Here is a 16,327-nt window from a genome sequence, read left to right on the forward strand (position 1 = left end):
AATATGCAATCTACTCTTTGGCGAGCATATTATAGCTGCAGTGTGCTGTGCCACTTGGCAACATTGTTGTTAAACTATGTTGAGCAGACATTTTCAACTCAATTAAATCCCATTTCCCAACAAGTTATACTGAAAAACTTTAGAAAAACAAAATAATCGAGTTTCTGAGAACAATATAGTTCTAACTCACCTTGGTTTAAATCACCTGCTTCTCTTCTCTGTCCATGTACATACGTCGGATACATTGGAGGCTCACTGTTTGATCAGGAAGGAACAAGCTAGATTATGTTCTCTTGGGGAGTGTGTGAGGCACTTATATTAATAATAATCCTTGCATTTGATATAGTGGCTTATCATGTTAATGTTTGGTTTAATGTCTTTCCTGGAGATCCCGTGTAGCACAGAAAAGTAAGTGCAGTGTAATGGCTCTCGAGAAAACCTTGAAGGTATTGAGTGTAAGATGCAAGCGTCATCCATTCTAATGAATGATTCATCGGTAGTTGGATGTTGTGGTTGTGGTAGACACCAACATTTGTGCTGAGAAGTGGTGAAGGGTACTTTAGTTTTCTCATCAACCTATTTGTTGCATTTTGGATGGATCCCAAAGCAAACGATACATCAGGCATTAGTATAAATGGCTGTGTACAGCAGTGTAAAGGGCTGTGTACAGCAGTGTAAATGGTGCTGCAGAAATGACAATAGCAGAACAGATATTAAAATCGTGATCAATAAGGTGTGAAATTGATCCTTCTGTTCTTATTGTGCAGTAAGGTGAGCATTATGGAAGATGCTGATCAGAACATTCACCTGAAGAATCTTTCCAATCACCAGGCAACTAATGAGGAAGAATCTCTGAACCTGCTTTTCCTGGGTGACACTAACAGGATGATTGCTGAGGTAAGCACTTCAGTGATCCATTGACTTTCTTTGCTTTAAAATTTAGTGTTGCATTGTTTTGATTATGAGGCATGCTTCTTTCTTTGTCAGACATCCAATTAAATTGTCAAAATGCTATTGATGTTCATAACTTAAGCTGTGGAGGAAATTAAATATGTTGTGATCCGAGAATGCAAAGTCATATCAACGTGCGTCTTTGAAAAACATGATCATCTTACATGCTGTGTCTGGTGTGAGTGGGCAAATTAGTTGAGGTTCTTTGCCAGTGTTGGCAATTTATTGGCCTTCCTGTCAATTTTTCATGCCACCTGCAGAAGCACCTGCTCTTCAATTGACAGCTTCTGGAGCTGTGGCAATTAGTAGATGGAGTTGTATTCTGTAGTGTGTAGTGGTTTTACAGGCTGCAATCTATATTTTTTTCAAGATCTTATCTTTCGTATTAGAGTATGTGCTCTTTAGGGGCCAAGAATCTTTCACAGAAAGCCTGGATGGGTCAGATGCCAAGACACCCTGAGGCACCCTTGTGCACTCGATTGTGGTCGATTATACAGGGACAATGGCGAAGGATTAGTTGTCAGGCTTGGTTTGCTGTCTTTGCTGGAGATGCCATGTTACACAGCAAAGCAAAATGAAGGGATGAAAAACAAACAAATAATATTTTCTGCACTATTGGCCAAGGAAAAAGGCACATAAGAAGTCTGAGGAAAACGACTGTCATTTTATTTTTATGAAAACAAATGAAACCAAATTAAGTCAGAGCTGTACCAGCAACTCAAGATGAAATGAAAGCTGAACATGAGATATAAAGATCTAAAATACACTTGTAATTTAGAGTTCAAAAAGTATCAAATAGGAATCCACCTAGATATACTGAAGGTGTACTTCTTCCTCGCTGGACACGGTTCTTAATACCGACACCTGTGAAGCCAGGTTGTGCGTTCAACATTCAGACTGAAGCAGCATTCAGGTTAGAATGATTGTGAATTTACTCTTGAATGCAACGCAAACACATGATAACTTAGTGGTGTCAAGGCTCCGTCACTGTTAAGCTCTCTGAGACGATACCCTGCGTGCTATATAAATGCTGTTGTGGGTCTCAGACCCTCATGTTATAAGGTGGCTGTTAGGGTTGTCGTGTCATCGCTGTTGTCACTTTCTATGTGTTATGCACATTTGCTCTATCCACAGGAAATGACATCAGTGGCATTACCATACATGTGCAGGAGGCAGGAAGTGACGGAATTTCTAAATGTAGACCACGTGAGGTGCAAGATGTGGTGCACAGTTAGAATGCTAATAAATAATGCTGAAATATCCATTCAGTTTTCTGCCCTTCATGTTAAGAGCAGGTTTGCTGAGTTGAACAAAACCATTACCTTTATACAGCATCATCTTTGTTTTATTTAAGATGGACAAAATGATTCCCATCTGTTATGAAGACATTACTTTTATGGTCAGATATTATGCCTGTTTCATGCGCTGTTCCTCAGGGCTCTGTCCTCAGTCCCCTCCTCTTCATCCTCTACATGCTCCCCCTTGGTAACGTCATCCGCAGACATGGGGTAAATTTCCACATGTATTCGGATAACACCCAACTCTATCTCTTTGCCTCCACCCTGAACTCCAGGACTACTGAGATCCTGACCGACTGTCTGTCTGACATCAAGTCCTGGACGAGGGCCAACTTTCTCCAACTCAACGTCAGCAAGACCGAGGCCCTCCTGATTGGCTCTCACCAACGCCTCCGCACCTCAGGCGTTGGCAGCATCAGCCTCCACTGCTGCACACTCAACCTCATTAAGCCAGTCAGGAACCTGGGTATCTTGTTTGACCCTGAACTGTCCTTTCTCCCCCACATCTGTGCCATGACTGGCACTGCCTACCACCACCTCCGCAATATTGCTAGACTCCGCCACTGCCTCACCCCTCAGGCTGCTGAAACCCTCACCCATGCATTCGTCACATCAAGGCTCGATTACAGGAACTCCCTCCTCATCGGCCTTCCCTACTCTTCTATTCACAAGCTGCAGATCATCCAAAACTCTGCAGCTCGTGTAATAATAATAATAATAATCCTTGCATTTGATATAGCGCTTTTCACGTCGGGAGGACGTCCCAAAGCGCTTCACAGAATATACTGTAAAGTGAATTGACTGTATATTTGTGGGCAAACGCGGCAGCCAATTGCGCACAGCAATGTCCCACAAACAGTCGTAGATTGAAAATGACCAATTTATTATTGTTTTTTTGGTTTTGGAGGGATTATTATTAGGCGTGTGGAGTAAGGAAACTTGCCCAAGGTTTCGCCCTCTGCCTGGAATTGAACTCAGGTCTCTCGCTTGCAAAGCGAGTGCTCTAACCACTGAGCTACAGGACTCCACAAAGAGTGTACTCTCACTCACCAGGCTCCGTGACCCCATCACTCCCACCCTCGCCCGACTCCACTGGCTCCCCATCCCCCAGAGGATGGGGTTCAAGATCCTCGTCCTCACCTTTAAGGCCATCCATGGCTTTGCCCCCTCCTACTTTTCTCACCTGCTGACTCCCTATGAGCCTGCCCTCTGTTCAGCGGGCCCCGGCCTGCTCCATGTCTCCCGCCCGACCCGCCCTACCATCAGTGGCCGGGCTTTCACCCTCTCTGCGCCCACACTCTGGTACTCCATCCCACGGTCCCTTTGCATAGCTTCCTCCCTTGCCTCCTTCAAGGTCGGTCTCAAGACCTTTCTCATCGACCGTGGCTTTGGTCTCCCTCCCACCTCTCTGCCTTCCCTCACCCCTACACCACCCCTCCCCCATGCTCGGGCCCCGACACCTGACTGTTCAGCGCTTTGGGATGTCCTCCCGACGTGAAAGGCGCTATAATAGTAATTTTGTTGTTGTTGTTCCTGGCCACTTTTTATTACTGTATCAAACTCAATCAGTCCATCTGGGTTCACTGTTGGCACCAGAATACTGATATATTTTACCGATTTTGGATTATGTGGCATAGTATCACGTGGAGACTGTTATGCTGTCTGCAGTAACCATTTATAAACAATTAACACTTTCTTCAGTAAGAGGTGACAATCTGTTATCTTTACTCCCATTTTGCAGTTTCTAAAAGTATGCAGTGACAATCTAGCATGCCCACCCTTGTCCTCAGATATCTGATGATGCCTATGTATTAGTATTAGTAATATAATCAGCTGAGATTGTCAAAATAAGTTTAAAACCTCAGGTTGATGGTGGATTTTATTTTGCTTTAAAGACTAGGAAACGGCCTGAAACACTTATTTAATAGCATTGAATCAGTGAGTTTTTTTTAATGAGTTGTTTACAACAACTTGCACTTATAAAGTGCCCTCCACGCAGGGTAGTGTCTCAGAGTGCTTAGCAGTGGCGGAGCCTGACTCTGAGCTGCCAAAAGCACAGTCGAACAGGAGAATCTTCAGGCGGGACTTGAAAGAGGGGAGAGAGGGGACAAGGCGAAGAGATTGAGGGAGAGTGTTCCAGAGTTTTGGGGCATAGCGGCTGAAAGCACGACCTCCGATGGTGGGGCGGAGGGTGTGAGGGACAAGCAGAAGGCCTGTGCCAGCCAAGCAGAGGCGCCAGGTGGTGGATTGGAGAATGAGAAGGGTGGAGAAGTAGGGAGGTGCCAGGGACTGAATGGATTTGAACACAAGACTGAGGATCTTGGAAGTCGAGGTCCTCACTCTTACTGTTATTTCTGTATATGATATGTTACATAAAAATCTGTTATGGGGAATCATCTGCCATTTCTAACATACACACAAGGGTGCAAATATTGTCGTTGCTGAGTAGCCAATTGTTACAGAAACTGAGTTGTGCCCACGTCTGTGATTTTGAACTCTTTCTGTGCATGATAGATGATTTGCAAGTGGCAAAACAGGAGTGAAGGAACACAATTGAAGTAGTATGTCCAAGCACGCAAGAGTGCGATGACTGTTTCATGGGATTACCAGAGATACTGTGTAAATGGTGTTACAAACAGAACTGATTGGCACCAATTAAAACAAAAATATCAACCCTTTTTACCGTTCCATTCTGTTTTAAAATATTTTTCTGATCCTTCATCATTTATTGGCTGGAGATCACACCCCTGCACTCTAACTTGGCCAAAACCGTTGCACAAAACTTACAGAAATATCAGCTAAGAACTGCCATTTTATCATGCACATTTTGCCTTTTTGATATGCACTAAGATCCCAATAATCACTTTTTATAATAAAATCCTTGACTTTAAAATCAATGTCTCCAAGCATGTCACAGGGAATTACTATCAAATAATAATAATCCTTGCATTTGCTACAGCATCTTACTATGTCTTCGAGATGTCTCAATGTGCTTCAGAGAATATACTGTAAAGTGAATTGACTGTGTATTTTATGGACGAAACGTGTCACCAATGGCAAACAGCAGTATCCCACAAGCAGTCGTGAATTGAAGTAACCAATTTATTATTATTTTTTATTTTTATGAAGGAATTATTATCCCTGGAAAAGCGATCCGCCAATCAACTAACAACCAGGTTTCTACTTATTGCTAGGTAAACAGAGGCATGTGGAGTAAGGAAAGTTCGCCAGTGTTTTGCCCTCCTGGGAATCAAATCCAGGTTTCTTGCTTGAGAGGCGAGTACTCTAACCACTGAGCTACAGGACTCCAAATGTAGTGACTGTGTATTTGTAGGCAAATATGGCTGCCAATTTGTGCAAATTTATCTGGAAAATTGTTGGATACTGGGAGAAATTATTTTATTTTTGAGTAGTTCATAGGAATGATAGTGTCCATGTGAGCAAGGAAACAGGATCATACCTTGGTTTAATGTCTCATCAAAAGAACAGGACATTGGTTAATGAACTGGATTGTCAACATAAACTGTAAACTCAAAACCACAATCTTTTGGCTATGGGGTAAGAGAGTGCTATCAACTGAGTCAAGCTGACACCTGCAGTTTCTAAGAAGTAATGCAATTCAGAGCTGCACTTAATTTTTTTCTGAATGGGCAGACTGGCAACTGCCCTCACTCTTCTGCCAATTTCTCAGCATCTATGAAAGGATGAGTCAGAATAGAAGAGGCTGACTTCCCATCAACGTGCGTTCTCTGTCTTTTCACCCTGTGCAGATGTGTCTGTACTTAGCTCAAAATTTATCCCCGACAGAACAGCAATCCTTGGGGTCTGACAATAACTGGAGGCAATCTTGACACCTGCCATTCCATGAATTGGTGACATTTATCTCGAAGATCATTGGATAGTGGGAAAAACGCTTCTCTTACTGAATGGTGCATGGGAAAACGTTAACATCTACATGAATGGGCATCTTATGAGAACATCTCATCCAAAGGACAGAACCTTTGATAATTCAGCACTCCCTGGGGAGGGGCCGGTGGGGGGAAAGTGAGATCTGGATGTAGGAATCAAGGTAACCTCTGTGGTAGTCTTGGTAGTTTGGTTCATTTTCCAAGCAGGGCTGCAATATTCCAAGACACTGCTGATAGACAGCCACCGATTGACAGGACACAAAATGCACAGTCACTACACTTTACAGCATATCCTGCGAAGCGTTTTGGGACCTCCTCTTGATGTGAAAAACACTATAGAAAATATAGGATTACTATTACTAAGGAGAGTAGGGATTCTTCCCACTCAGCTTTTGTTAACTGTGCAAGCCAAAGCCCTAACTCGGGGAGGGGGCAGACTAAGCAACAACGACAACAACAAAATTACATTTGTAAAGCTCCTTTCACGTCGGGAGGACGTCCCAAGGTGCTGGACAGAGAGAGTTATGGACCCGAGCTTGGGGTCGGGGTGGGGGAGGGTGGAGGGCAGGGGGGAAGCAGGGAGATCGAAAGCACAGTTGAAGAGGAGGGTCTTGAGAAGGGGCTTGAAGGTGGCAAGGGAGGGGGCGAAACAGAGGGGGCTAGAGGAGAAACCGTTTGAGGAGATGAAGTGCAGGTGGTGTGAGAGTACGATCTGAACCATTCAAGGACAGATCTGTGGAGGTTGAGGTGAGAGGAGAGGCGGGGGATGAGGATAGATTCATTAATCGGGTCGACGGTGTCGAAAGCAGAAGAGAGGTCAGGGAGAACGAGGGAGGCAGAGGGAGCTTTGGTCGCAGACGGACAGAATGTCATTTGTCACTTTGACCAGGGCTGTTTCTGTGCTGTGGGCGGCACGGAAGCCCGATTGGAGGGGTTCGAGAAGGGAGTGATGGGAGAGGAATGAGCGAAGCTGAGAAGCAACAACTCGTTCCAGGACCTTGGAGAGGATGGGGAGGTAGTTAGGGAGTAGGGAAGGGTCCAGGAAGGGTTTTTTAAGGATAGGAGTGATGACAGCGTTTTTTAAAGGGGTGGGAATGGTACCAGAGGACAGGGAGAGGTTAACAATGTCAGTGAATAGAGGGACAAGGAGGTGGAGCTGGGAGGTAAGGAGAGGGGTAGGGATGGGGTCGAGGGAGCAGGTGGTCGGTTTCATACGGCTTATGGTGGTGATGAGAGGTGGGGGGAGACAGGTTCAAAGATGTGGAAGGAGGGATGGGTAGGGGCTGGGGTGAGAGGAGGAGATGGGGAGGGGGTGGACGTGGGTGGCAGAGAGGATGTGGAGGGAGAGATTGAGGGAGGAGATAAGGTGGAAAAGTCAGCAGAGGTAGGGCAGGAGGAGGTGAAGTGAAGGTTGAAATTGCCAAGGATGAGGAGGCATTCGGAGCAAAGGGAGAGGGAAGAAAGCAGTGGGTAGATTCCATAGTTTCAATAACAAGCTGTGCAGTTTTAGCCACTTAAGCTCTAGCAGTAAGCCAATACACACTCTGGGGTCTCTGAACCTTAGCTCTCTCCATCCTACCTTTTGGAATTGAGAAAACAGGGTGTATCCATCCAGGGAGAGAGTACGCATTCCATCCCAGACACAGAGACATTTTCATGTGTAGGCACAGATCGTTTTTCACATTTGTCGTGGATATGCCCACCAAAGAAATGACACATTTTGTTGGTACAAGAGCTGGGCTGTACAACCATGTTACCTTCAAATTAAATACATCTCTATTACACTCCATATGTTCGCCAAAATTGTGACAGGATGAATTTGGCATGGATAAACCAGCTGGAAAAAATCCTCTTGAATTCCACATTCCAATTTCATACTGACTGGAATGCACACCTCCTGAGGTTGTTTTCATGCTGACATGAGCTCAATAGGGAAGTGTGGCCTGAGCCCACGACATCAAATTGGTAGGTATCCAATTGCTTTGAAATTTAGTTCCAATCTCACTGTGATTCTAACACTGTGATTGTGTTAATTGACAATTGTGTGAATATCTTTTAGCACCACATTCACAGCTCTAACAGTGAAGGGAATCTGATTGCAGTGTCATGCTCACAATGATGTTATTTGCTGGCAATCGCCAGTGTAAATGAGGTATAATAATCTCTCATTGTGTGCCCACAATCCTGAAACTGGTTCTTTCCTGCTTCTGATTAGGAGTAGCTGGAAGCAACAACAATATTGTTTGTAAGTGTAAGCATGCTTTTGCTGACTATTGTGAAGAAATTTTATCTGGGTCTGGATATTGCATTTTTCCATCTCCAAAATTTGGCAGGTTCTTAGAAAAATTCTTAATTTTAAAGACATACGTTATTTAAGTTTGTAAGTTATTTTTGAGAACTACAAAAAAACTGACACCAGAATTAAGTCTGAATTCAACAATTTGCAAAATTCTGAATGTTCTGAAAAACTAAGAATATAGAGTAATTCTGGATTCAGGTGGAATGTCTCTCAGTTCATATTTTCAAAAAAATTTGATAACTTTTAAGAGAGAAGTAGATAATTATTTGGGGAGGACTAGTTTGCAGGGCTATGGGGAGAGAGCAGGGGAGTGGGATTGATTTGGATAGCTCTTTTCAGAGAGCTGGCACAGACACGATGGGCCGAATGGCCTCCTTCTGTGCTATAAAATTCTATGATTCTATGTTATAATTCTGATCTTTCAAAGTTCTGGAATACCAGTTAATCTTTTCTGAGGCCAAGTCTGCATTGTAATAGACAATTGGAAAGAAATTCCGCCTGGGTCTAGATTTACTTATGTTGCATTTTAGAATGTAGCATCCAGAATTTGGCAGGTTTTTAATTAGTTAATTTTGAAGCTAATTTGTTGTATGATTTCTTTTTAAAAAAAGCTGAATTCAACAATTTGCCAAACTTTTGATGATCTAAAATGTTATATGGAGTATATCTGCACTCAGTTGAAATTTCTCCCAAATGTATTTAGATTACGAGTACTTTCTGTGCAATATAAATGTATGTAAAGTCCACTCATCAGATAAAGTAACTCAGTGGTTAGAGCACTCGCTTTGCAAGCGAGAAACCTGAGTTCAATTCCAGGCAGAGGGCGAAACCTTGGGCAAGTTTCCTTACTCCACACGCCTAATAATAATCCCTCCAAAAACCAAAAACAATAATAAATTGGTCATTTTCAATCTACGACTGTTTGTGGGACATTGCTGTGTGCAATTGGCTGCCGCGTTCACCCACAAATATACAGTCAATTCACTTTACAGTGTGATCTGTGAAGCGCTTTGGGACGTCCTCCCGACGTGAAAAGCGCTATATCAAATGCAAGGATTATTATTAGTAGTAGTAACATTTTATGTGAGTCATCGATCAAAATGTTTTCTGGCACAGGAAGCACCAGAGATAATCCTGCTGTCATGATGGAAAAAACATAATCAAAGGCATGTCCCTGAAAAAGGCCTTATATTCAGGCATGGGAGATTTTTATATGATAAATGACACTGGGAAAAGGATTCTTCCTCCTCTGATCCTGTTAATACTACAAGCCAAAGCCTACTTTATGGTCACTAAGCCTTTGCTCTTGCCAACCTGGGCCTACCACATTACGGAGTTCGTTCGGTAAGCAGGATGCATCCCTACAGAGAGAGTATGTCCATTCCAGCAAAAGGAAAATGTCCATACATATGTGGAACTCTCAGTAGTTTGATTTGAAAATGTTGACTCATGTGCAAATGAATCGCCATGCTTAAGACATCTAGCTGACCCCCTCAAAAGACAAATGACAATACAAGGCACATATTTCTTAAAGGGACTGTGTCCCATGTGATTTTCTCAATGGATAGTATTATTTGTAATTGTACGTTGAACATCTTTCAGAGAATGAAGAAGACTTTGGTGGTTGGTGATCTGCCATTTGATCAAGTTGTACTTTTTGTTTTTTGATTGTCAAGACTCCGATGAACCAGGCCTCAACCCGCTCCCACTGCATTTTTACTATTCATATCTCAAGTCGAGAGTCTGGCTCTGCTACTATATGTCGTTCCAAGTTACACCTGGTGGATCTGGCTGGCTCAGAGCGTGTTACAAAGAGTGGAGTTGGAGGACAGCTACTGACGGAGGCTAAATACATCAACCTCTCGCTGAGTTACCTGGAACAGGTAGGGGGTTGAAGTCTATGCTAAACTAGTCTAATGGTAATAACTTCAGGCAATACTTATCTTATTCATCTCTTCAAAAACAAAAAACGGTTTCTACCAATGTGAGGGGACCATCCTTGACTTTATTTATGTCAACGTGTGCATTAGACACTATGTGTCGGACAGAAGAGCTAAAACGATGTGCTTTGTTTTTCAAACGCAGGTTATTATTGCACTTGCAGAAAAGAATCGCACCCATATTCCATATCGAAACTCAATGATGACTTCTGTTTTGCGAGACAGTCTGGGAGGAAACTGCATGACAACAATGATTGCGACAATATCTGTGGAAAAGAGGAACATGGAAGTATGTTCATAGGAACATATGAATAGGAATAAGCCATTTGGGTCAATCAGCTATCTTCTATTTTATTAGTTTATGGTAGCTCTCTCTCATTCCATTATATCTCTTAAAGTGTACTTCTCTATCTCTGTCTTAAATAACCATTGCCATTTCAGAAGAAAACAATGCCTCTAATTATTATAGCTGCTACAATATTAATCACAAATAAAACTCAAAGAAAGTGGTGTATTATTACATGTATTGCAAAGCATCTGAAGAATATTTCTCAGATGGGGATTGACCTACTGTGAATTTCCAGCAATCCAGTTTTGTTTACACACAATATATAAACTGCTTCTTGTTACTTTATCTGTCATCTTTAAGGTCAGCTAATGCAACAACAACAACAACAACAAGATTCCATTTATAAAGCGCCTTTCACGTCAGGAGGACGTCCCAAGGCGCTGCACAGTTGGGTCATGACCCGAGCAGGGGGGAAATGGTCAGGGTGAGGGGAGGGAAGGGAGGGAGCGAGGAGGGGGGAAATGGTCAGGGTGAGGGGAGGGAAGGGAGGGAGCGAGGAGGGGGAAGAGAGTCGAGAGGGGAGCTGAAGGCTCGGTCAAAGAGACAATGCCAATGTTGTATATCACTCTGTTTCAGCTTTGCTTTTATTATTATTTATGATTTATTTTTTTCAGGGGGTAATAATCCCTTCAAAATAAATAATAATAATTATTCAATCCATTCTCTGTAATTGCAGGAATCTATTTCGACATGTCGATTTGCACAGAGAGTTGCACTTATCAAGAATGAAGCTGTATTGAATGAAGAAATAGATCCTAGATTGGTAAGATTCCACATATCTGTGCAAAACAGAAGTATCAAGGCTATGGAAATTTCTCACAGTCTTAGGCTTGAGACCATTGTTTATAAATGCAATGTTTTGTAGAAGTATTGAAATTGATTAAATGGAGTCCTGTAGCTTAGTAGTTGGAGCATTCGCATCGCAAGCGAGAGGACCCTAATTTGATTCCTGGGCGGATGAAACGTTGGGCAAGTTTCCTTACTCCACATGCCTCTGTTTACCTAGCAGTAAGTAGAAACCCAGTTGTTAGTTGATTGGCGGATCACTTTCAGGGGGTAATAATCCCTTCAAAATAAATAATAATGATAATAATTTGGTCACTCAATCATAACTGTTTGTGGGACACTGCTGTATGCAATTAGCTGCTGCATTTCGCCCACAAACTATACAGTCACTACACGTTACAGTATATTCTGTGAAGTGCTTTGAGACGCCTCAAAGACATGATAAGGATTATTATTAAATCTTTTTAAGAAAACCAGCTTCTTAATCAAGACTAAATTTTATATTTTTCAAAAGTTCTGCACAATTTTAGCAGATCATGTTGAGGCTAAGACTACAAATAATTTAAGGCCTAGTTCTTTCCTAGAGGTCTTTGAGAGGAGGATACAAAACATTTACTGAACTATTACTGTAATTTTTATGCCTCAGGACTTCAAGCGAGTAGTAACAGAGTTGACTTGTTGTATTAAATTCTATCTTCCGCTGTTTGTCCAGTTAGGACCACCCTACCCATTAGCGCTTTGGGTTGCAGGGTTAACAAGAGCTGAGTGGGATCCCAGTGACTGGTCTGCCCTTCCAGGTCTTGCTGATGAGCCAGGCTGGCTGTGCTACCATCAGTGATAATTGACGTGTTCAAACATAAGAACCTCAGGGTGCTGTAGGACTTTGAATGGTCCATTGCAGCAAACGACAGTTTTAAAATTGATAAAAGGTATTTCACAGCACATGTGAACTCATGTATGAAGAGGGAATTAGAAGTTACTGAATTATGCAATCAACAACTAATAGAAATGCTTTACTTATTAACTGATGCTATTATGTTATCTAGGGCACCCGTAATTCACTCTGCACACATACCTTAACACATATTGCATAATAGACCCCAATGAAAAGCTACAATACAGTAACAGGAACTCATATGAAAATGTATATTGTGTTATATTTTCAAATGTTATCTTCTATTTTATAAATTTACAATCCTCTATTCCAGTATAGAACCTTTGCATTTCCATCACAGATCATGCTACCCTGCAGATTTGAACCGTTGAATCCCAGTGATGAATGTCATCATTTGCCAACTTAACTATGTATCTTGAGAAGCTTCTTAAGGCTAACCACCCTATGCTGAGTTTACTTTGTGCTAGGTAAACAATTAATAGAACTAGCTGTTGGAGTTGTGGTGAAGCACAGCGCATCTACTATATTGACTTGGGCTGAAAGAGATTGTATAACATTCAGGTTCTTTGGTGGGGTGGTCGAAATCATCGGGAAGAATGCAAGAATTTGAAATCAAATAAGTTATTTTGGTTAGGAACATGGTTTTGGTTAAGTAAAATATATGAATGTTTCTCCTTGCACAAACCTAACCATTCAGCACCGTTCAGGGTGGTTTGGCCCTTCACACTGAAGGCTTCAGAATGGTTGACCCCAAGCTTTCTTTGGCTCTTAATCTCAAAGAATGTCAAAATTCTTCACTCCCAATCTCTTTCTACTGTAGTTATGAAAAATGCCCAAGTGCCACACATTACAAAATGTACATTAATGATTCTTGACAGCTAGACCCAAACACAAGCATCAACTGTGTTTAGGACTGTGCTTCAGATGCAGATACTCTATAGCGTTCTCGGTGGTGAGCTTTAAGTTCACAGAATGTTTGGAAATTCCTTTGGAAAAGCTACAAGTTTTCCTATAATTGCAACACAAAGCCATGTGCACACTGTGTGATGTGTGTCCGCAAATTGTTCTCATCTCTGTTGAGTCATTATTTTTATGGCTTGGATTTTGGAGACTTGTGTTTAAAACTGAAAAAGAAATAGGTCTGATTATTTGCTGGAGCACTAATTACCAGCATGAAGTTATACATGGAATGCAGACACAGAAGGGTCACAGACAGAGTTCTGTATTGAAAGAGTCAAACAAACAAACATTCCAGGGCTTCTAAGCATTAGCTTGAAAAATAAGATTGCTACACTGCTGACATGGATATTTGCAAGAGATGAAGTTAGGATTGAGTGCAGTGGGAAGCAGTAAGGTTAAGCAGGGCTAACAATATCTGTTAACCCTTTTGCAATTTCAATAGAATTCAATTATTTAGGAGAAAGAAAGTGAAATTGAAAGTTATTGGAAGTGCAATTAAATGTGACTGAAAACTTTGCTGAAAGTGATGGTAACAATGGCCTACAAATAATGGCTTTAAATAATGGCTACAAATAATGGCTTTAAAGAGCAATTGGGTACTACACTTAGCACATTGATTCCACCAATAGCGCATTGCCTACAGTGAAGTGATTTAATTCAACTCTCATTTCATTGAGGACTGAACAAAATACATATTGGACAGAATCAAATAATGCTTTGGTTTATGACATTGCATTAATAAAAGTCATAATTACCTTATGACCAGGTAATGTCTGCTCTTTTAGCTGAGCAATGTTGTACCATAGGGAGATCTACAGGGAACATATTTTTTTAAAAGGAGGTATAATCAATAGAAAAGTGTCTCTTGTCTGGATATTTTTGGAAAACTTTTGTTCAGGCCAAGTATATGGAATATTTATAAATGTTTTTTAAATAAAAATTTGCATTTGCCACTGTTGAAGAACTAAATGTTCTTTATCGAACTTTGATTGATTTCCAAAGTGTGTAACCATCCGATGTCCTCAAATATTAGGGTTGAAAAATGTGATGCTTCATAACAGGAAAAAATCACTATAATTTTAATAGTCCTAACTTGATTATGTGTTGATTGAAAGAATGTTAACTATTTATCTCAAATAAATTAGTGTTATTGTGAGATCAGAGGGGAAAATAATCTTGATCGCTTTTCAGTCCAAGATAACTGATGAAGGCTGCTCCACAGTTTAATACGTAGAAGGCCACTTCTGATGAGAACATCATTGGTGTAACATTCATGATTTGTAAAAGGATTTCTAAATATACAACAACAGCTTGCATTTATCTGGCGCCCTTCACATAGGGGTAATTTGTCTTGTAGTACTGAGAAAGATAGGGTGCACTGCAAGCATCTCAAATACATCTCACAGCAGTGTGCTGGAACTCCGCTCAAGTCATTGATCTCATTTCTGACTTCTGTGAAGCCTGATCAGGTCATGGCCAAAGAAGACTCCATGGTATCAGGGTTTGAATGAAGTTCTGTTGTGTTAGTACAGTAAAGCTCATGTAAGTTGTATCAGTCCGGACCATAACATTTAATATGACTGATGTGAAGTCTGAATTGCGGATTTTAAAAAATGATTTGATCAATAATCTACTCTGCACGTTGATAATTCAAAGCAGCTGGTAAGTTCGCATGTGGTGACGGGTCAAGACTATGTTTCCCGCGATTGAATGTGTTGTGACCTGTTGCTACATGCACAATTATCAATGCATTGGAATCGCTTTGAATCGCGGGAAATTAAGTTCTTCTGTGTGTGTGTCGACAGATTCTAACTATGTTGCCCATGATTCAATGCAGCCTAAGTACGCAGGACAAGATGTCATTTCCCGTAATTCAATGCAGCTGTAAGATAGGCCAGTTACTAGGTGATAAATACGACTAGTACAAAGAAACCTAAGTGGCTTTGATAGGAAACTGAATGGGACTTGGGTGGATGTACGACTTAGGCGATCATACCATTCATAAAGATAAGATTTATGTGATTTTTACTGCATAAGACTCATTTGGATAACTGTAGGATTTTATATATAGAAATACTTTTATGAAGCTACACATAATTGGACCCCTATGTGAGCAGATCATCCAGAACTCTGCAGCTCATGTCCTCTCCTGTACCAGGCTCCATGACCCCATCACCCCCACTCTCATCCGGATCCACTGGTTCCCCAGAGGATACATATCGAAATCCTCGTCTTTGTCTTCAAAGCCCTCCACGGCTTTGCCCCTCCCTACCTCTGCGACCTGCTGACCCTGTATCGACCTGTCCGCTCCCTCCGCTCAGCAGGCTGCTCCACGTCCCCCGCCTAGCACGCCCCACCATCGGCAGTCGGGCCTTCTGCCTTTCTGCCCCCACCCTATGGAACTCCATCCCACATTCTCTTCGCCTTACTCCCTCCCTTGCCTCCTTCAAGGCACGCATTAAAACCCTTCTCTTCAATCGAACCTTTGGCCACCCTCCTACTCTCCCTGCCCTCCACCCCTCCTGATCCCAACCGTTGCTCGAGTCCAAATCCCTGACTGTCCAGCGCCTTGGGACGTCTTCCTACGTGAAAGGCGCTATACAAATGTAATATTGTATTGCATTGTATTAAGTAGATGTGATTAATTGCCAAAAATTGCTATAAAGATGTGTTTCTGATTCATAGTAGAAGAGGGTTTGCTTTTGTGAATTACATGCATATTGAAACAAACACTAGGAAAGTTTTGAAAAACTTTTTAGAATTGTAACAAAGTGAACTTTAGAAGAATATAATACACTGGTTTAGTTTTAGTTACTATCTGTAAGCAACAGCACCATCCAGAACAATGAGAGCCTGCAAGGCAATTCAAACTTCATTTGTGTGAGCTTTTAACTGTGGACATAGGCAATCAGAAATCTTCTGTCCTGGTCCTCCAAAGTTT

At 41.8% G+C, this 16,327-nt stretch overlaps 1 protein-coding gene across 4 annotated transcripts in view; it reads left to right on the forward strand.

Annotated features, from left to right (window-relative positions):
* kif6 (kinesin family member 6) overlaps window positions 1-16,327 on the forward strand; it is a 190,353-nt gene that overhangs the window by 33,371 nt on the left and 140,655 nt on the right. For all 4 annotated transcript variants that reach the window (XM_007910407.2, XM_007910408.2, XM_007910409.2 and 1 more), the window contains 4 exons: window positions 768-897; window positions 10,133-10,339; window positions 10,542-10,685; window positions 11,422-11,508. In XM_007910407.2, the coding sequence (XP_007908598.1) occupies window positions 768-897; window positions 10,133-10,339; window positions 10,542-10,685; window positions 11,422-11,508 (568 nt within the window). The remainder of the gene's footprint in view (window positions 1-767; window positions 898-10,132; window positions 10,340-10,541; window positions 10,686-11,421; window positions 11,509-16,327) is intronic.

Source organism: Callorhinchus milii, unplaced genomic scaffold, assembly GCF_018977255.1.
Source record: "Callorhinchus milii isolate IMCB2004 unplaced genomic scaffold, IMCB_Cmil_1.0 Scaffold3, whole genome shotgun sequence".
Taxonomy (NCBI): Eukaryota; Metazoa; Chordata; class Chondrichthyes; order Chimaeriformes; family Callorhinchidae; genus Callorhinchus; species Callorhinchus milii.